General features: G+C 46.6%; 1 protein-coding gene and 4 pseudogenes across 1 annotated transcript; all 5 read right to left on the minus strand.

Moving 5' to 3' along the window:
• Positions 1-124: 124 nt before the first annotated feature.
• Positions 125-1,442, minus strand: LOC136534242 (glycosyltransferase BC10-like; annotated as a pseudogene).
• Positions 1,443-3,584: 2,142 nt separating this feature from the next.
• Positions 3,585-4,897, minus strand: LOC136534244 (glycosyltransferase BC10-like; annotated as a pseudogene).
• A 1,009-nt stretch (positions 4,898-5,906) lies between these two features.
• LOC136534241 (glycosyltransferase BC10-like) lies at positions 5,907-7,736 on the minus strand (annotated as a pseudogene).
• A 2,831-nt stretch (positions 7,737-10,567) lies between these two features.
• LOC136534249 (glycosyltransferase BC10-like) lies at positions 10,568-13,511 on the minus strand. The gene is made up of 3 exons (XM_066526701.1): positions 13,428-13,511; positions 11,945-12,474; positions 10,568-11,846 (listed from the first exon to the last, which is right to left on the minus strand). Exons 1-3 carry the CDS (start codon positions 13,477-13,479, stop codon positions 11,187-11,189), a joined length of 1,242 nt encoding a protein of 413 aa, XP_066382798.1. The 5' UTR covers positions 13,480-13,511; the 3' UTR covers positions 10,568-11,186.
• Positions 13,400-20,413, minus strand: LOC136534248 (uncharacterized; annotated as a pseudogene).
• Between the last annotated feature and the right edge of the window lie 92 nt (positions 20,414-20,505).

The following is a 20,505-nucleotide window of genomic DNA, read 5'->3' on the forward strand; positions in this document are numbered from 1 at the left end:
CTGCTCCTGATACTGGACTCTCTGCCTGTGATCCCAGCTCAACCTGGATCGGTCAGCCACGACGCAAAGAATAGTAGAATGCTATGGTACACTCCCTCTGCTCATCCGGTGGATCGCCTGCAGGTCAGCCGAAGCCCATGACCTTGGGCGCCAGCCGGAGCAGCGGCTGGAGCGTGTCCGGCGAGAACTTGCGCGCGAACAGGTTGCAGATGCCCTTCCTGGCGCCGTTGTAGAAGCAGCGCCTGCCGCCTTCGTTCCTGATCTCCCTGATCCGCTCCTCCGTCACCTCGTCGGCGCCGTGGGTGTGCGGGTGCCGGTTGACGGGCCGCTTCCAGTCCGCGTACGTGAGCGTGCGGTTGGCGTTGCGGCGGCCCCACCCCAGCAGGCTCACCAGCGTCGGCAGGTAGTGCTCGTCGATGAGGCACTCCCTCCGCCCCACGCAGAAGTCGCGGAACGCCGGGAAGCAGGAGTCGTCGGCGACGGACTCCAGCGCCAGCGAGCGGTCCATCTCGAACCACTGCGCGCCCTTGCGCCACCGCGCCAGCGTGATGTTGCGGGTGGCGAAGAAGGGCCGGTACCGCGACCGGCTGCCGCCGTTCTCGTAGCAGTCCACGAAGCTGGTGTCGGAGCCCTGTCAGGAAGGCGTACACGGTGGGGAAGTCGTACACCGGGATGCACGCCTCGGAGAAGAGCGCGAACCGCTCGTTGCCCAGGTCCAGCAGCGCGTTCGCCAGCAGCCGCCGCTCCGCCTCCACCAGGCTCGCGTCGCCCCATTTCGTTATCTGCAATAAAACCACCGAGATGAAATATATAGTTTCGTATTGTCAATGTAGCACGAGATTCATCAATACATTTTGTTTTTTTCAGATCGAGTGCTCTGGATCTTGTTTACCTGGCTCGGGATGTAGCGGCCGTAGAACGCGGAGTCCGGCGGCGGCGAGCCCGTGTAGGACGGGTGGGCGTGCACGTAAATGGAGTACCGCCCTTCGTGGCCCGCGAAGAACTTCTCCCACAGAGGCCGGAGCGGCAGCTCCCCCCTGACCAGAAACAAGAAAGCCACCTTGGGCACGCGGCTGACCGGCGTGCGGCGGACCATTGGCGCCATGGACGCTCGCCAGTACAGCTCCTCGTCAGGTCATGTTGTGCATGACGCCGCTCGGGGAAAGGAAGCCCGCCGACCGAAGCTGAGGGTTTTGCGGCGGAGGCGGCTGCGACGGCGGTGTTGGTGGCGTCGTCAGCGGCGGACGCGAAGACGACGACGGCGCAGCGCTAGAGCGTAACGACGGTGGCATGAAAGGGAGGTAGTATCGGATGAACATGGCGTTGGAGGAGGTCACGCCGAGAACGAATCCCAACGAGACGAAGAGAAGCATGGATGCCACGCCGATGAGCCTCCCGCCTAAACGAGACGCCGCCCGCGTGGGCTTCTTCGTGTCTTTCATGGCTATGGCTTGGCTTCAAGCTAGCATGCGTGAGGGAGAAACGCTCTGCCCTGGCCATGCACTTGCAGCCTTATACAATGGTTGCTACTCTACTGGCTACTGCCTCGTCGAGGGAATCGGAATTCACGCACGGCGCCGATCGCTTTGCTTTCGCTGCAAATTAACATGGCTTGTTCGTGCAAAAGCTACTAGTGTACTACGTGCCCGGCCTGATTCACTTCACGAGTTGTTAGTAGGATGCAAGCAATCGATGGGTCGTAGTTTCATCCTTTGCGTTGCTTCCGCTATGAACTACCGATGGATTTTTTTTTTCTCAACACGTAGAGGAGCTATACGCATCATTATATTAAGAAGAAGAATAATGATAGCTGTTTAGGCAACTCAAACAACCCCTTACAAGGGCATTACAATCGAAGAAAACACAAAAAACACAAAAAAAAGTAAATAATACCAAAGATCGATAAAACAGTCATGGCCAAGAGCTACGAAGCCCTTTAGCTCCCGCTACCATAACTTGGCCTCATCACTAATATCTTGCATGATGAAACCAATTAAAATTGGGCAGAGACCCCTCAAAGACAACTATTTCTATGCTTCTAAATCCAACATGCCACAGTGACGACTAAACTACCGATGGAGAATTATAAACAGCTCCATATCTATTTGTTACATATAATATTGTGCAAAAGGATCATCTTATATGAGGAGAAGAAAAAAACAATATATCCTTAGCTAGGAGCACAGCAAAAGAGGAGCCCGCCAACGGTCAAACTATAGACGAGGAATATATCAAAGGCCCATCCAAACAAAACATTTTTCTCTAGTCTAGGTAACAAAATGTTTTGAGATCAATCATCACTCGTTTCCCTCCCATAGATCTAAAATAAACGGTCCAGATTAAATTTCCCGCTCTTCATCTTATCTTCTTTTCCCTTCATCTCCCTCTGCTTGCATGGACACAACCATGATGCCCTACTCACCCCTGTCGCCTCTGCCTCCCTACCCAGCTTCGGCGGCTCACCCGCCACTAGTCCGCAACTGTTTAACACGCCCCTAAAATCCATTGGATGTGTCTCCTCCTCGCCATCTCCTTTCATCTCTAGTCGAGCTCCCTCACTGTCACCACCTCTCCCCCAGCTTCGATGGCTCCCCACGGCCTCCGCCGCCACCTACAAACTCTGCAACACTAACCCCATGGAGGTGGTCAGGCTATCACCATGACGTTCATGCCCTTGCCACGTCCAACTGTCTTCCCCCCATTGCTCGACTGGCGACACCATTGCTGCCTCATCTCGCACCCGCCACTATCGTTGGGCTGACTTTTTGCCCCAGCGATCCAACTAAGCCCCATAGACTCAGGTAACCCCCCGAACCCTAAACCCTAACGCTACCCTTACCGGAGTTGTGGAAGGTCACGTGGCATCTTTGGATTGGGCACAAAAATTCGAAGTGATAGGAAGCCTTGAATCACTCGAGTTATATTTAGCTTTACTCATCAATAAAATAAAGAATTCCAACTTTATGCCCCTGTTCATGAAAGAGGATAAGGCGAGGTTGAAGTCGAATTTTTACTTTCATCCTATTTTATTCTGGCTAAATTATTTGTAGTGAGAATGACCTGTCTTTTTAAGTACCACAAATAAAGGGCTTATAATTTCGAACGGGAGTGAAAGTAAGGCACATGGCGTGGTACTGTGCTGCGAACAAACATATTTGCGGCCTCAGTGTCTTTGGTGTGGTGGTTCGAGGTTTGTTTATCCCAGCTGTCTATCAGACCATCACTCCGATCGATGTTCCATCCGTTGAAAACTCAACACACTGAGAGGTGGCTTGACCTCTGATCCGGGTAGAAGAAAGGAAACTTAGGATTGACACAAGTGGTAGGCACACCGTAACCGAGCGTGGATGCATAACTTGTGATGCATGTTCTGATCTGTTTCTAGATTCTTCTGGGTCAACATGCCCAACCAGCAACCAGTAGTGATTCCAGTAGCACAAGTCCGGTGCAAAATCGTTGGCTTTTTCACTCAACAACCTTTTTGTCGAAATAAATAAGCAACTGTTTTCGACCTCAGATGCGCCAGTAGGAAGTACTGTAAATCTGTAACGATACAATTAGCTCTTGACCATGAGGTATTGAGGTCACCCAAAGCCCATGACCTTAGGAGCCAAGCGCAGCAGCGGCTCGAGCGTGTCCGGCGAGAACTTGCGCGCGAACAGGCTACAGATCCCGTCGCGGGCGCCGTTGTAGAAGCAGCGGTTGCCGCCGTCCTCCCTGATCTTGTTGATCAGCTCCTCCGTCACCTCAGCGCCGTCGTGGGTGTGCGGGTGCATCCCCTGCGGCCGCTTCCAGTCCGCGTACGTGAGGCTCCGGTTGGCGTTCCGGGTCCACCCCAGCAGGTTGAGCAGCGTCGGGAGGTAGTGCTCGTCGGTGAGGCAGCGCCACCGCCCGACGCAGAAGTCGCGGAACATCTGGATGTAGGGTTCGTCGGCGACGACCTTGAGCGCCAGCGCCCGGTCCATCTCGAACCACTGCGCGCCCTTGCGCCAGTGTTCGATGGTGATGTTGGTGCGCTCCGCGAAGAACCTGTCGTAGCGCGCGCGGCAGTCGCCGTTCCCGTAGCTGTCGACGAAGCTGGTGGCGGAGCCGGTGAGGAAGGCGTAGACGGTGGAGAAGTTGTAGACGGGGATGCACGCCTCCGACAGCAGCACGAAGCGTTCGTTGCTGTGGTCCTAGGAGCGCGCTCGCCAGCAGCCGGCTCTCTGCCTCCACCAGGCTCACGTGTCCCCATTTCGTTTCCTGTACACGTACGTCGTCCAACAATGAGCAGCACATCCATGGTTGCGCTGGAACGAGAAGTTGCAGAGCACTTTGCAGTGCTAGAATTTCATTTACCTTGCTTGGGATCATGCGGTCCGTAGAACACGGAGTCAGGCGGCAGCGAGCCGGTGTAGGAGGGATCAGGGTGCACGTAAATGGAGTAGAGCTCTTGGTGCCCCGCGAAGAACTTCTCCCACAGAGGACGCAGCGGCAGCTCACCTCTCACCAGGAACAAGAAGGCGATCTTGGGCACACGGCGATAAGGCGTGCGATGGGCCTTCGGCGCCATAGACGCCCTCCAGAACAGCTCCTCGTCGGTCATGTTGTGGATAACGCCGCTTGGCGCAAGCAAGTCCATCAGCCCCATTCGTAGGTTCTGTGGTGGAACTGGCAGCAATGGCGTTGCTGCTGGTGGAGGTGGCGGCGGCGGAGACGGCGTAGACGGCGGCAGTGGTGGTGGCGTCGGAAAGGGCAGTGATGCAACGAAAGGGGTGTAACTGTAGATGTTTGGAAACTTGGCTATGGACGCCATGCCGAGGACAAATCCCAAGGAGACGAAGAGAAGCATATGAACCACGTACAGGAGTTTCCCGACTGAGCGCGGCGCCCGCGTGGGCTTGTTTGTGTCCTTCATGGCTTAGTCTCAAGCTAGCCAGCGGTATGAGCGAGAGAGAAATGCAGCTGCTGCCTTGGTTATACTACTGCTACTGACTATTCTGCTGGTGAGATCGACTCGTCGTGCAAATTGGCATGGCTTGTTCGTGCAAAAGTTAGGAGTATTCAGTAAGCTAGTTAGTATCAGCATACGTGGGATGCCTATCGCAAGGAAGGAATAACCTATATGAGGCACAGGTTCAACTCCCCTTTGCTTCCAGTAGGTATCATCGGTACAAATATATAAATTGCACGACTATTCACTTTGTGTAAATTGTGTAAAAAAAATGAACTTATGCCCCTTATGATGAGCAAAGACCACTTATAATTGTTTTTTTCTTGATCACGCAAAATGTTTACGCGTCTTTGTATTAAGATAAAGAAAATGTTCAATACAACACACCTTAGCGGCGCCTAGGAAGTCAATACCATGTATAATTGTGTGCACAAACAGCTTATTTAGCCCTTTTATCTCTTACCGCGCCGCATTAGATTAGATGCATAACAAGTGCATCCCGATGGGTGACTACAAGCAATAATATATACCATTTTTTCATTCCATTGTAGATGCCTAAGAGAAACTTATTAATCAACTTTGATTTCTGGTCAGAAGTTTTTTTTTTGGTATGTAACAGGGAGAGGTCAGAAGAAATTTCATCTAAAAGAGGCAACGTAAAACAATATAACTAAACTCCCCAAGAGATCAACAGAAACATCAGATTCATACTAATGCTCTATGCCAGTGTAGCATGGGGCAATTCAGAAAAATCCTCCCATTTGACCATTTCCTCCCACCGAAATGATGCTTCTCCTACTTAAGATTCCTATCCAATGTTTCATAGTTGAACTTTAAAAAAAAATCAGAGAAGGGGGAAACCAGCATTAACAGCAGCCTTCTGCAATGCTACACATACGTAAAGGGCCTAATAACTTGCATACGAACACTATAAGCTCATTCATTGTAGTAGTACCATAGTCTCATATAAAGAAGTAAAGAGACCAATGCCGCTTCCATCGAAGTTGAAAACGCAATGAATCTTCTGCTGATAAGCACTCGGCTGCTTTTCACTTTTTCTAAGGATTACAATGGTAACAAACTACAATCTTGATCATCTCACCCAAACCCCATAACCTTGGGATTCAATCGGAACAGCGGCTCGAGCGCATCATGTGCGAACTTGCGCGCAAACAGGTAGCAGGTCCCATTCGCCCCGTCATTGTAGGTGCAGTTCCTGCCACTGCCGGCGCCTCCCCTGATCTTCCTGATCAGATCCTCTGTCACGTCATCTCTCCCGTACGTCTGTGGGTGCACTTCCCCAATCCTCCAGTCCGCGTACGTGAGCGTCCGATTGGCGTTGTGCATCCACCCGATCAAGCTCAGCAGAGTTGGGATGTAGTGTTCGTCCATGAGGCAGGCCAGCTGGACAGCGCAGTACTCACGGAACGCTGGGAAGTAGGTGTCGTCGGAGATGACCTCAACGGCGAGGGCAAGGTCCATCTCAAACCATGGGGTGCCCTTGTGCCACTGCGCAAGGGTGATGTTGCTGCGGTCGGCGAAGAAGGGGTTGTAGTGCACCTCGCTGTCGTGGTTCACGAAGATGTCCACAAAGCTGGTGTTGGAGCCGTGAGGACAGCGTGCACCGTGGGGAAGTCGTAGAGGGGGATGCACGACTCAGAGAGCAGCACGAAGCGCTCTTTGCTGAGGTCTAGCAAGGCGTTTGCCAGGAGCCGGCGCTCCGCCGCCACAAGGGACATATCCCCCCACATCATTTTCTGCATCCACCAAATATGTCGTTGCATTTCAAACATATATATGCAGGAGCTAAAAACCATGCTGCTAGTCACTAGATTAGAACAATTAACAAAATAAGTGTAGATAAGAATGCTGGAGCTGTTTGTTAAAGAAAAGAATGCTGGAGTTGTTTGAATGGGAACAATCACAAGAAGAGACTAGGTCATTTGCGGGTCTTGAATCTGATGATCTTAAGGTTTTTCAATGCAGTGTAGCATTTTCTAGTGTCCATATCTTTAGAAGTTTAAGTACATCTAAACCAATGGATTATTTACAGATTTCTCTATCTTTTTAGTGAAGGGTGGGCCCGGTGCAAGCGGTAGAGTCTTACCGCCTGTGACCGGAAGGTCCCGGGTTCGAGTCGCGGTCTCCTTGCATTGCACAGGCGAGGGTAAGGCTTGCCACTAACACCCTTCCCCAGACCCCGCACAGAGCGGGAGCTCTCTGCACTGGGTACGCCCTTCTCTATCTTTTTAGTACCTGGCTTGGTATTATGTGACCATAGAACACGGACTCCTCCGGAAGCGAACCAGTGTAGGAAGGATCAGTGTGCACATAGATGGAGTACAGGCCATCGTGCCCATTGAAGAACATCTCCCACAAAGGCCACAAAGGCAGGTTCCCTCTTGTCAGGAACAAGAAGGCAACCTTTGGCACACTGTGGAACAGCATGCTCCGGACTTTCGGTGCCATGGATGCCCACCAGAACAGCTCCTCGTCCGTCAATGTTGTGCATGGCGCTCTTTGGCACCAAGAAGCGCATCACCTCTGCCACTTGCAGTTGTAGTGATGGTGGCAGCGGCGATATAGGTTGCAAGGGTGGAGATTGTGATGACACAGGCAGCTGTGGCAAAGGAAGTGCAGGAGAGGGCATTGGTGGAACGAAAGGGATGTAGAAGTTTGGGAATTTGGAGTCGGAGATCATGCCCATGAAAAATCCTAAGGAGAAGACAAGAAGCATAGGCACCACATTGAGGATTTTCCTGCCTAAGTGAGACATTGGCATAGACTTGCTTGTGTTGCTCATGACTAGCAGGCTAAGCCTCAAGCTAGCAACATGCATGAGAAAGAAATGCTGCTACCGGTTATATGATTGGGCTGGCTGAACTAGTGATCTAACCATCCTTGAGTTGAGGGTCCACGCATGCAAGAAAGCACAACTTGTCCAAATTGACATGGCTTGTTCATTCAAAAGTTCTATTTGAGTATTGACTAAGCAATGATTTATGAGTAGGATATACCTCAGAAGCAATAATCTATGAGCCATAGGTCTCATCCTTTCTTTCCATTATTAGAAATCTAAAAGAACATCTATTCCATATGTATGGACGGTAGCCAAAAGAAATTCGCCCTACCTCTTTCTTGCACTGCGCAAGAGGGACTCCTTATCAGGCAGTTTTGCACAAAAGCAAGAAATTTCCACTGACATTGCAATCAGAGACCATGTACCTACTGAAACGATGCCTCCGGGCGAGGCCAAGTGAGATACTGCCATGGTTCTGTTTCACTGAGGGACCAAAATGGTAAAAATACACCGATCTAAATTTTTTAGTCTTGTAATAAGGATATTTGTTCATCAGAAATGTGAAGATCTTGATTTTTACAAATTGAGGCAGACCTAGAACTTCGAATGTAGGCATGCGAGTTAACATAGATCTTGATTTTACAAACGTTTCCCAATTCCATTTCTTAGCTCATTCAATCAACCACTCGAGCATTCACGGTTCCATTTTGGGAGTTCTCATACCTGCTTCCTGCTCGTGCTCGGTTCCCAGCCGCAACGCCGAGCGCAGTCCCGCGCGCCGCGTGTGCACCGCACAGCCCGTCGCGCGCTCTGCCCGCAGCTCGCCGCCTCGCTTTGTTCTCCATCCGCCGGAGGAGAATCTACTCAGAGAGATGGATGACGGATTTGGGCAGTAGGGACTGGCCACTGGGGACTGGGATTTGGTGGGAGCCAGAGATTTCAATTTGCAAACCCTAAACCGCTCTGCTGTTCGTAGGCCAGTCTCGAGCCCTCTTCATCACTTCAAGGCTGAGCATGAAACAGAAAGGAAATGGAAAAAGTCCAGGTTACCTCCTCAACTTTCGTAAAAATTAGCTTTTCCTTTCTGAACTTTAAACTGGGTAAAATGTCTTCCTCAACTTTTAAAACCGTTCATCTTACCTTCCTGCCCTGTTATAAGCAGTTTTCAAGGTGGTTTTGTCTTTTTCTTTTTATTTATTTCGGCTGAATCTTTGAAAAATCATTGTAAATCACAGAAAAACATAAAATGGAAAATCCAATTTTGTTAGACTCCACATGAGTAGATCTACACAGTGAATATATAATATGGTATGCTTTAGTATAAAGTTTTTACTGTGACTTTAGATCTATGCTTTTCTGTAATTAATTGGAATAATTCATAGCTGCAGTTTCTATGGTCCAATTGTGATGGAATTTTTATGATAGGCTAATTATTGTATGATTGAACTGTAGTAAAAATTTCATACTCATTGAATTATGTATAGCTTAGTTATAGATTTATTTATATTTAACAAGCATAAACCTAAATAAATCTATAACTAAATTATACATGATCTAATGAGTATAAAATTTTTACTACAGTTTAAGCATACAATAATTAGTCCACCATAAAAATTTTATCACAATTAAATCATAGAAACTGTAGCTATGAATTATTCTATTTAATTATAGAGAAGCATAGATCTAAAGGTACAGCAAAAACTTTGTATTAAAGCATACCATATTATATGTTCTATGTAGATCTACTCATATGGAGTCCAACAAAATTAGATTTTCTATTTTATGATTTTTCTGTGATTTACTATGATTTTTCAAAGATTTAACCGAAATAAATAAAAAAAAAGAAAAAGACAAAACCGCCTTTAAAACTGCTTATAACAGGGCCAGGAAGGTAAGATGAACGGTTTTAAAAGTTCAAGGAGATGTTTTGCCTAGTTTTGAAGTTCAAGGAGAAAAAACGGACTTTCGCGAAAGTTGAGGAATGTAATGTGGACTTTTTTCAAAGGAAAACCGTGTGGTGGGTCAGTCGTCCGGATTCCAAAATCAGCCCGACAGAGGCCGGCATGCTCAGCCCGAGATGTTTGGCCCAACTTGCGCATAGTCAGCCCAAATTCATTTACTTTTCCTAATATTCTTTCTGATCCTTGAGATATGTAACTTACATTTACGAGTTGGATTCCACGTTTAACTAGACCAACAATTTAGGAAAGACTAATTATATTCTTGCATAAACATGTTATATGAGAAAATAGTACAATGATATATTTAGAATGATGGGCTAGTGTAACCAACTTTTCTTCAAAACTAGTTTAACTTTTTTGAAAAAATAACTTCAAGATTTTTATGTTTTTATGTGAATTTCAATATCTTTATGTAAAACTAGGTCTTTACCCGTGCGTTGCACCGGGGACCATAAATTTTTTTATAAATATTTGGTATTTTATGGAGCGTTGCCGGGAGAAAGGGGATCTGATCCGTTTGCATCGTCAAGTGGTGGAGCCAAACGCGGAGCAGGGTGGGGCGATCAAGAGGGACGGGCCAAAAGAGGAGGTGTGAATGGCTACACTTAGGTCTGTTTAGTTTTAGAGATATTGAAATGTCAAAAGTACGTGCGTAGTTGTCTACACTCTAGATAAAGGCAAGCTCAAATCAATAGTTGCCTATGTTCATCACTTAGAGCAAGTATAGTAAAAGGCTATAGGTGGGTTGTATACTGAGGTGGAGAAGAGAGTAGAGGAGAAGCGGATTGTAAGTTTACAGCCGACTTTAACATAAGAACCAAGAAACATTATGAGAGAGACAAGTGGATCATGTATTATCAGTGAAGAGGTAACTGCTATATGAATTGACCGAGAGATAGGCTGCCGAACTTGGTTCAATACATTGAAGTAAACACTTAGCTCCCAGCACAACGGGAGAGACGAAAGTCTAGTTCGTCGTGCCCATTGACCCTCAGACCTTTCCTGCTCAAAGCTCTCCTACTTGTTGGATACCGACGCCGAGCCGGAGCGTGAGCAGGTCTTTTGGCTTCAGTACTATAGCACGGAGCCAGTGAAGCTAGAAGTCGTGGCTCCACTGACGCCTCTTTTCAGTTTATTTTTGACCTCGGGAACCAAAATGGCTCGGTGCTACACAATGCCCAACAATGCTGTACGGGACCCTCAAAAGTCAAAAGGTCGGTGACCTTGGGCGGGCGCACGGCGATCACGGGCCTGCACGCGGGTGCTGGCATGAATGTGATTGCGTGCCGTGAAACTAGCAAGCAACATGGCTATCGCTCGCCAAATTAAGCCAAGCGATCATTCCCGTTTCTGCAGCTACACGTTAGAAGAAGCTTCAAAAAACTATTTTAATTTATTCTTCTAGTGACTGGTGTTGATAGATGACACTCAGTACAGTAATTAACTCCCAAAACATGTAAAGCAGCCACAGCAATATACAATCTCGATCGTCTCACCCGAACCCCATGACCTTGGGCGCCAACTGGAGCAGCGGCTGGAGCGTGTCCGGCGAGAACTTGCGCGCGAACAGGAAGCAGACGCCGGTGGCCCCGTCGTGGTACGCGCTGCAGTTCCTGCCGGAGCGCGCGCCTCCCCTGATCTCCTCGACCAGCTCCGCCGTCACCTCCTCCGCGCCGTGCCTGTGCGGGTGGAACAGCCCATCCCGGCGCTTCCAGTCCGTGAACGTGAGCGTCCGGTTGGCGCTCCGCGGCCACCGCAGCACGCTCAGCAGCGTCGGCACGTAGTGCTCGTCCATGAGGCAGGCCGCCTGCCCCACGCAGCGCTCGCGGAACGTGGGGAAGTAGGTGCCGTCGGAGATGACCTCCAGCGCCAGCGCGCGGTCCATCTCGAACCACTCCTCGCCCTTGCGCCACTGCGCCACGGTGATGTTGTTGCGCTCCGCGAACAGGTCGTTGTAGCGCGCCGGGGTGACGATCACGTCCACGAAGCTGGTGTTGGTGCCGGTGAGCACGGCGTACACGGTGCTGAAGTTGTAGAGGGGGATGCACGTCTCGGAGAGCAGCGCGAACCGCTCGTTGCCGAGGTCCAGGAGCGCGTTCGCCAGCAGCCGGCGCTCCGCGGCCACCAGGCTCACGTCTCCCCACATCGTTTTCTGCAATTTTTATATATGTAGGAGTAGTTGCCTTCAGCTTGAGATCGTTTTCTGCATTTTCTGCATCGTTTTCAGAATTCAGATTGCTCTATAGTTACCTGGCTTGGGATCATGCGACCGTAGAAGACGGAGTCCTCCGGCGGCGAGCCGGTGTAGGAAGGATCGGTGTGCACGTAAATGGAGTACAGGCCTTCGTGCCCCGCGAAGAACTTCTCCCACAACGTCCGCAGCAGCAGGTCCCCTCTCGCCAGGAACAAGAAGGCAACCTTGGGCGCGCGGTGGTACGGCGTGCTGCGGACCTTGGGCGTCATGGACGCCCACCACAGCAGCTCCTCGTCGGTCATGTTGTGCATGGCGCTGGGCGGCTCCAGGAAGCGTGCCAGCCCCACTTGTGGGTTTTGCGGTGGCAGCGGCGCCGGAGGTGGTGAAGATGGTACCGGAGGTGGCGACGGAGAGGGCGATGGCGCGACGGAGGAGAGGTAGAAGTTTGGGAACTTGGAGTTGGAGGTCACGCCGAGCACAAATCCCAAGGAGAAGAGAAGAAGCATAGGCACCACATTGAGGAGCTTCCCGCCTATGTGAGAGTGAGACACAGCCATGGCTTTGTTTACGTCGTTCATGGCTTGGCCTGAAGTTCGCAGCACAACACTGGGTGAGCTCAGCTACCTTGGTTATGCACTTATTCTATCTCCGGTGTTCTACTGCCTGAACGGGATGGAACTAAAATACACGCACTCCCACAGCTCCGCTTTGCTTGCTCTGCAAAGTAACATGGCTTCTGACTGCTCCCTGCAAAAGTCAGTTGCGTTCACTAACCTCTTTCGAATTATCAGTAGGAGCTAGTATGTTGGCAGCAACCTATGGGTCGCACGTTGATCCTTTGCTTCCGTCATGAATTATATAGCTGCACAAAGTTGCCGTGCTCGTTTGGGAGGAACAAATGCCGATTCATTGGACTGTGTTATCATTCAGCTGTGCATTTACAGCAGAAATGCCAATCTGAAGGCGCAAGGATCAAATCTCCCACTGAAACGACACTCAGATGTTTAAATTCTCATCCAATTGCATTGGTGACAGAGTATTCCGCAATAATTTCCAAAGAAAGGAAAAAGGCAGGTACAACTAAGAGTGGCAACAAAGGAAACTTAGGAGTGACACGACTAAGCGTAGGAGAGACAACAGGCATAGTTTTTCATGCCTGTTAGTAGTTTTTTTTATGCTCACGGGGTCAACATAGAAACGGCATGAGCCAGGAGATGCTCACTTTCAAGTTTGCTTTGCCTCTTCGGTCCAATGCTAAGGTTAACTACCAGTCTACCTCCTAGACGATTGTGAGCCGTAAGAACTATGCAGACACTAACATATTTGACCTCGTAGGCCCTTAATAACACCTTACTTGCCCCTGTTTTTGATGAGGCAACTGCTTTCAGGGATTCTACGATTCGGTTAAAATTTGATTGAAATCCTAAGAACTCAGATCCTAATCCCTCACTTTCCATGTTCCTAGTCTGGATACTTCTCTTGTGTATAGATGTGGCAATCAAGGACAATAATTGTAGAATAAGAGTTTTGGCAATTCACCTTTCGACTCAACATACTGGAAGCAGGATCCTGGGAATAATATAATGTGCATGTAGCTGGAAAATTATCGACCGAGAGAATCTATGATTGCTTCCAATAGTTCCTTCTGAGAGCACAAGCAATTGCAAGACCACCAGCAAGGGCACTTGCCGCAAGGATAGCTGGGGAGCTCCTGGAATGCACATATGCCACCGCCCAACGTAATATGAAATGCACTCCACAGCTTTCCTTAAAGTTTTCCAATGAGAAGGCCTGCATATATTAGAGTTGTTAATCTTGCTATTTCGGAAGTGTGAATGCTAGCCTTGGTGGACAATCTAAATATTCATCGGATTATTACAAGATTTTGTTCCCCATCATTGAATTGTTCAGTGTCATGCACAAAATAAAACAAAAAAAATGGTGAACAGAGCAGCTTAAATGCAATCAAAACACAGAATGTGACTTGGAAGATCCTTTCTCTCATACTTGCCATCAAACTCTAGAGATAAAATCATCACAACTTCGACTGAACATTTCCAAAGAGAAATCCTGCATGATAATCCCCAAAATATTTGATTAAACTAAATAATCCTGCATGATAATCCCCAAAATATTTGATTAAACTAAGTAATTGGCTTTACGATTGAATATCAGTTCTAGCAACAAAGTAGAGGTCAAATGAGGAAAAAGAAAAAACTCTCGAGAAAAGGCTCTGAAAGGTGGCTGCACTGGACGCGCCTGCATCATGTGTATCTCTGCACAGTTACACAGCAAGGGGCCTACTTTTTGTGCAAGCCAGGGCTTGGAACCTCGCCAGCAGGCTCAGCCTCCCAACTCGAGGTCCTACCATCGCGCTATCACTACGCTACGTTTATCAGGTCAAATGAGGAAAAGCATAACTCCACGAATCATGGAAGCTAGCACAAACTTGTATTAAGGCCAGCCACATCCTTAGCGGATGGTGTTTCCAATTGTACCCTTTTGAATGAAAATCCAGATGGAATCCTCACCCCCCCCCCCCCCCCCCCCCCCCCCCCCCCCCCCCCCACCCCCACCACCACCACCACCACACACACACACCAAGTTACATTAAAAAACAAAAACTTGTGAAAAATGGGTCAATTACAATTTTAATGTGGAAAAATGCAAACCAACTCAAGTCTCATCCACAATGAGAAGCTCTAGCCCAATCATGTGGATTCAATCATTTAAATCAACAGTGTTTGGGAGTAACATTTCTATTTGACTAAATGATCATTCTGCAGCACTTTCCCTACACTATATCAATCATTTATACAATATCAAATAGAACAGATTATGCATAAATCTAGAATATCTTTATCTTCTTTAATAATGCATACAGGGTAAAGGTGTATCTCAGGATGTAATATTTCTAATACTCACCTTGGGCAATTTACGTAGGGAGTTCAGATGATCAACATGAAGGCGAACATTGAAAGAAGCAGGAATCCACAACTTCCTGTCAACATCACTGTAAGTCTTTGAAACTATATCAAACAGAGTTTGGGCCCCACTCTCTATGGATTGCAGAATGGACGCTTCTCTAGCCCTTCGATTCCTGGTAAACACGGACTGGATCAGAATGCGCACAGTCTTGAAAAAGGCATATTGTTTTTAAAAATGAAAATCCCTTCATATAGGGTAAGAAGTAAGCAGGCTACATTTGAATTGGATATGGACAAAAATTCCAAAAGCAACTGTGAACAATAGAACTTATAACATGTACGTATATCCTGTAGAACATGAGCCAGAGAAGCTAGGGAGCGATAAAGTTTCTTTTTTCTTAAAAAAACTTGTATAAAGAAATGATTAGTTCTCCATGCCTGAGGTATCCACAAAGCATATACTTGGGCCATAGGTTGATCCTTCCATGCATTGGAATTAAGACATGTGGTGACAAGTCCAAGAATTTGTATGTAGTTTCAAAGTAATCCTGCAGATTTCAAATCAAACAATTCTGTTATAAAAGCACTATTCAGTCTATTCTGGAGGGAAGAGTGCACATGAAGAAAGAATGGGAGCACATATTCCATGCAGTTGCTTAGAGTGCAGTGATGCCACATTGCTATTTTAACCTTTCAGGTTCCCAAAAAAAGTTACCATTACCTTCATGTTGCCACCATTTCTACTGTCCAAAGTTGCACTTCCATGCCTGCAAATGGGTAAAAAACATCTTTTAAGAACTGCACATACATGATGCATTAAGTTAAGAGTACATAGCATATGAATGTTGACTCTACCACTTTGTTTCAAAGATTAGTTATGTTCCTTTTGGCCATGTTTTAATCTATAACCATTTAATGATGCTGCTTCAGAAAACAAAAATGAAATGCAATATTGCTTGCAATAGCAGAGGAAGATAAATCAAGTCAACTTGCATCTTAAAAGGAAGCTATTTAGGTTCCAGATAGACAAAAACAAAAACAGGCATATTCCTTTCCTACAAAATTCCAGCACTTCCAAATGTCAAAAAAAAGTTTGATTCATTGCTCTTTTTAAAAACTTTAGTTCAGGATGAAAAAAAGTCAGGAAATGTGTAAATGTACTGCAGGGTGGCGTTCATATATCCACTGTGCGTGAGAATTGTCACTGTGATCTTGAAATAGGAGAATGTGACATGAGTATTTGGCTAACAAGTTAACATTTTAAAGGTGATACTATAATTATAGTAGACTTCACACTTAAGATCATATATCATCTCCTTATGCGAGCCTAGCTCAGTTGGTTAGGTTCCTTGTAGTGGAACCTACCCACCCGAAGTCCTCGACTTGGCACGGGTGCTCGCATTTTCCTGATTTATTCCAGGATTTAACGGTGTTGTGCTTTCAGTGGTAGGTGATGTTCTCGTCGACAGCGAGGCGCCTATGGTGACTTCGTCAATCTCGAGATCTGTCGGCGCAGTCTTTCGGAGGTGCTCATAGGGGTAGGGTTTGCGTGCGTTCGTTCATAGGGGTGAGTGTGCGTGCGTTGTGAGCGTCTGTGTCCGTACTGTGTAATTCGCCAAAAAAAAAAACCTGAACAATGCTTACCCTACACAATGATCTCCAACAACCAATGTATTCGTATTTACATGGAGAAGCCCCATATGACCATCTGTATGACCCTAAAATTCAAATATGGTGAGGAATTAAGAACCAAAATAGAATACACAGAAATGTAATATAAAAGCAATGCATCACTTTATTATTATTTTTTGAACAGTCTGCATCACTTTATTATTGATCAAATAAAAACAAACTACAGTTGTATGCATTGGTCTAATTAACAAAAGGGAAAAAAGAATTTCCAGAAAGTGTAAAGTTGAGTAAAATTTACATCATTTTCAAATAAAAATTTCTTTATGAAAAATAAAGCAATCAAGAATCGATAATAATTGGAGTTAAGATCACATCAGGAAATGGCTTAGCTCCTAGAATCTGAAATAAAACAAGATATGTTTCTCCTATGACTTCTCATAGTAAGTTCAGGCATGCCCTTGTTTTGCTAATATATTTGCCTCTGTGCAACTGCAATATAAAATGTTTAGTAGTAACCAAGCACTATAGTACTATGCATGTATTAGTATCAACTTTTACAGACTATTTTTATAGGTTGATGTTCTTGACTTGGCTCTAAATAGACCTAGCTAGGACAATAAGTTAAAGACTTCAGAAACTTTATAATTATTGGACCATTTGAATCCATTATCATGCGTTAAGAGCTCAACAGAAGAAAATTCTTCTTACCAGCAAGTATGTAGGTATAAAAAATTGTAAGCAAAAAACACAAATGGGAGAAAATTATCCAAGAGCATTATACTTACAGGTGCAAAAACAACTTGTAGTTCTTGGTCACCTATGCATATCTTTTCACCACCAGTTACTGAAGTGTAGTCAATCTGCCAATTTCCTATACATCATGGCATCATGCACATTGAGATGAACAAAAACATGGGCATCAGGGCATGGATAACATAATAAACAGAAAAAAGTACATCTTAAGGCTAAATCACAAACATGCAGTGCAGCCCAGCTTAAGTTAGGGAAATGACAATAATAGTCTAAAATGATTGTGTGATACACTAGATTATTATATTGAATATTAGATTATTAAGAGAACATGTTCATTTAGGAAAACCCTGAAATGCAGGAGATTTAAATACCATTATATTAAGAAGGAAAAAAATGACCCTTACAAACAGAGACCAAAAAACCCACAAACACACCCTAATGATTAGGAAGAAAACGACATCAACCTTGACTAAAACACAACAAACAACCCCGATCCAGTAGCTGCAACCCATCATCCACCTTCTGGAGCAAGGGCAGGAAGGTATGTAGTTCCTTGAGCCCCTGCCAAACCCCAAAGGTGGAGCTCCTCAACAGCAAGCGTCAGAGCTCCAGCTATGCTAGGAGCAGCACCATCAAACACACACCACTTACGGTGATTCCAAATCATCCAAGCACCTAAGATGATAAGGGAGTAAGGGTCCCATCTCTGGCCCACCATTTATCAAAGGAAACCTCATCTGGCTTAGGACAAAGGATCTGTAATCCAACCTACAAAACTATTCAGATGATTTCCCAATATCCACAGCAAGGTCTAAGTATGATAATCTGAGATGTGGATTGTATAAAGAGTGAAGTGACAGATTGGTAGTTGGGTTCAGAGTAATAAAACTTGCCAGATACCTCCTCGGTCATTCAAGTTTTCAGAACCTCAGAAATAGGGAGATGAACACATTTCTGCCATGACAATGATAAGTTTTGCAATATTGGCAAAATAAATCGAATATGTGTAGGCTCTAACCTTTCCCAATGCGATCCATTGTACTTTGGTGTGTCAGAAGAACAGCATCAGGATTGCATCTCTGAACAACTGAAAGACCTACAATTTTGAACCAAATGGATTCAGTTTGTTTATGATGCATAGCATAGACAGACCTGACAGTAATTGACTACAAGAGGCACTATAGCATGATTGCATTTCACCATCTCGATTTGATACTCCTGGATATGGTCTCGATTTGAACAAAATTGGAATATTAAAGAGCAAACAAAATGTTCAATAAATATTTTTCATCGTACCCTCAATGTGATCGTGATGATGATGTGTAACAAGAACTAATAACCTTTTTGGAAGGGAATCGATGAGATCTGCAAGCTGAACATGATAAGAATGTAATTAGTCAATAGAATGGAAGCACCAGTACATGCAAAAGGTCTACTCAGAGTAAGCATTCCAATAAACACTCCATGGTGTCTGCAGGTGTGCATACAGTGTTATTCCTACAGAAACAGCTGGAACATTTTGAAAAGGTAATGTTTTATCAAGAAGTCTCATAGATTTTGTCCCTGGTGTCATCCTTTTGTATTTTTGCTACTTCTACTGTGCTGTGATATACAGAAATAATCAGGCACGAACCCTTTCTTCATAAAGCTACTGGCAAATCTTGAGGCCTCAAGGAAATAAGGGCACATGAAGAAACTGTCATTACTCAGTAATATAGGTCTAGCATGGAAGGAACTGTAGCAAATAAATAAGGGGAAGACACCTTCTGAAAATCTACAATCCAATTAAAACAAACAAACCTAAGGTGGGAAATGCACTTCATAAGACAGCGATGTTAAAGATACTTACATGTATGCACATTGGCTTTTCTAAAGAACACAATGTAATGAAATTTTCTCTTACCTCTGCATGAACGTGAGAGCTGCATCCAGGATCTATAAGCAGAGCTTCCCCCGAAGCAAAAAATTCAGAACATGTAGATCCACCAGCACCATTGGTTGATCGTACTACCACAAGATTAGTTGTGCGGAATGGCGCTAGTGTCCTACTCTTCATAGGTACAAGTGTTATTCCAGGTGGGTATTCCTATTGAACAATGCATTTCAGGACTGGGAAACTATCTGTCACTATATGGCCTGAATTGAAGGGGGAAAAAGGGTGATACCTGGGAGGGCAATGCAGGAGAAGCTGTGCGGTTTGATGACAGCTCCGAATTCAAAAGTCCAATATATGCATACTGTCCTATGCGATCATTACCTGGCTTCGCTTCCGAAAGCAACCTCAATGCACACTCCTTGGACATCCATTTACATGACTCTGCCATAGGCAACGCATGATGGTCAAGCAATTCCATAATAAAAAACACTCAAACGTTAAGCATCTGACCTTGTAGAGCATCCAATTTGGACTCAAGGGACCCGATGATGTACACCGTGTTAATGCCAGCGTCCGGGCCAAACTCTGCTTCCTCCACATACCTGAGGAGCCTCCACTCCCCACACATCCCATCAGGCAAGCCGAATTGGTCAAAAATCTACGAGAAGCCATCATTTAGAACAAAGTTTGCCAAAATTGAGCTTAGACAGATGACCCTACCAAAAATTACAGGTCGAAATCGAGGTGCCACTTTGAGAACTAGTTTGCTGTTGCTAAACAACTGTAGCCACGGGTAACAACTGCAACAGAGCGCAAAAATTAACTCTGTAACTCGGCTAATGGGTAGGTCACCTGATCAAGAGCGGCGGACACGTCGAGGCGCGAGAGGTCGAGGCGGCCGGCGACAGAGTCCGCACCGCCGATGGACCACCTCCGACCGGGGTGTCCCCGCGAGTGGCGCGGACGGGAGGTCGTAGAGATCGCTGTCGACGAAGCGCCGGTAGTCCTCTTCCGCATCGGGTGGGGATGGCGGGCGCGGCTGCCGGGCGACGAGGAACTCGCCGGTCGAGGGGACCGTGATCGCCGCAGCAAGCCTGTAGGAGGGGGAGCCCATCTTCTCGGCGCCGCGCTGCTGTGAAATGATTGCTGGTTGTTGGGACTAGCGAGCTCCCTAGCTTCATCCGCTCAGGCAGACGGGGCGACCTATGGCAGCAGACAGCGACCTACACGCTTGGCTGGCGCGTTCCGTGCTTGCGAGTAAACGTGCGCATCCGGAGACCGGAGGACAACGATCTATCTAGACCGGGCCACTGCAGGCTGACAAGTCACATGAATATGCCGGCATTTCCATCAACAGGAGACGCAGTGGGATACCAATCGCAATATGGATCCAGATGAAGAGCGAGCGGGACTTTCTACCATTTTTTTA

The sequence above is a fragment of the Miscanthus floridulus genome, unplaced genomic scaffold, assembly GCF_019320115.1.
Source record: "Miscanthus floridulus cultivar M001 unplaced genomic scaffold, ASM1932011v1 os_1712_1, whole genome shotgun sequence".
Lineage (NCBI taxonomy): Eukaryota > Viridiplantae > Streptophyta > Magnoliopsida > Poales > Poaceae > Miscanthus > Miscanthus floridulus.

Bases quoted from the DNA above. Each gene is read 5' to 3' on its own strand.
- LOC136534249 (XM_066526701.1), bottom strand. From the start codon at position 13,479: ATGCACATTATATTATTCCCAGGATCCTGCTTCCAGTATGTTGAGTCG. The intron at 12,475-13,427 runs GTGAATTGCCAA...TGCGAACTTCAG, and splicing joins CCAGTATGTTGAGTCGAAAG to GCCAAGCCATGAACGACGTA. The intron at 11,847-11,944 runs GTAACTATAGAG...TAAAAATTGCAG, and splicing joins GTCGCATGATCCCAAGCCAG to AAAACGATGTGGGGAGACGT.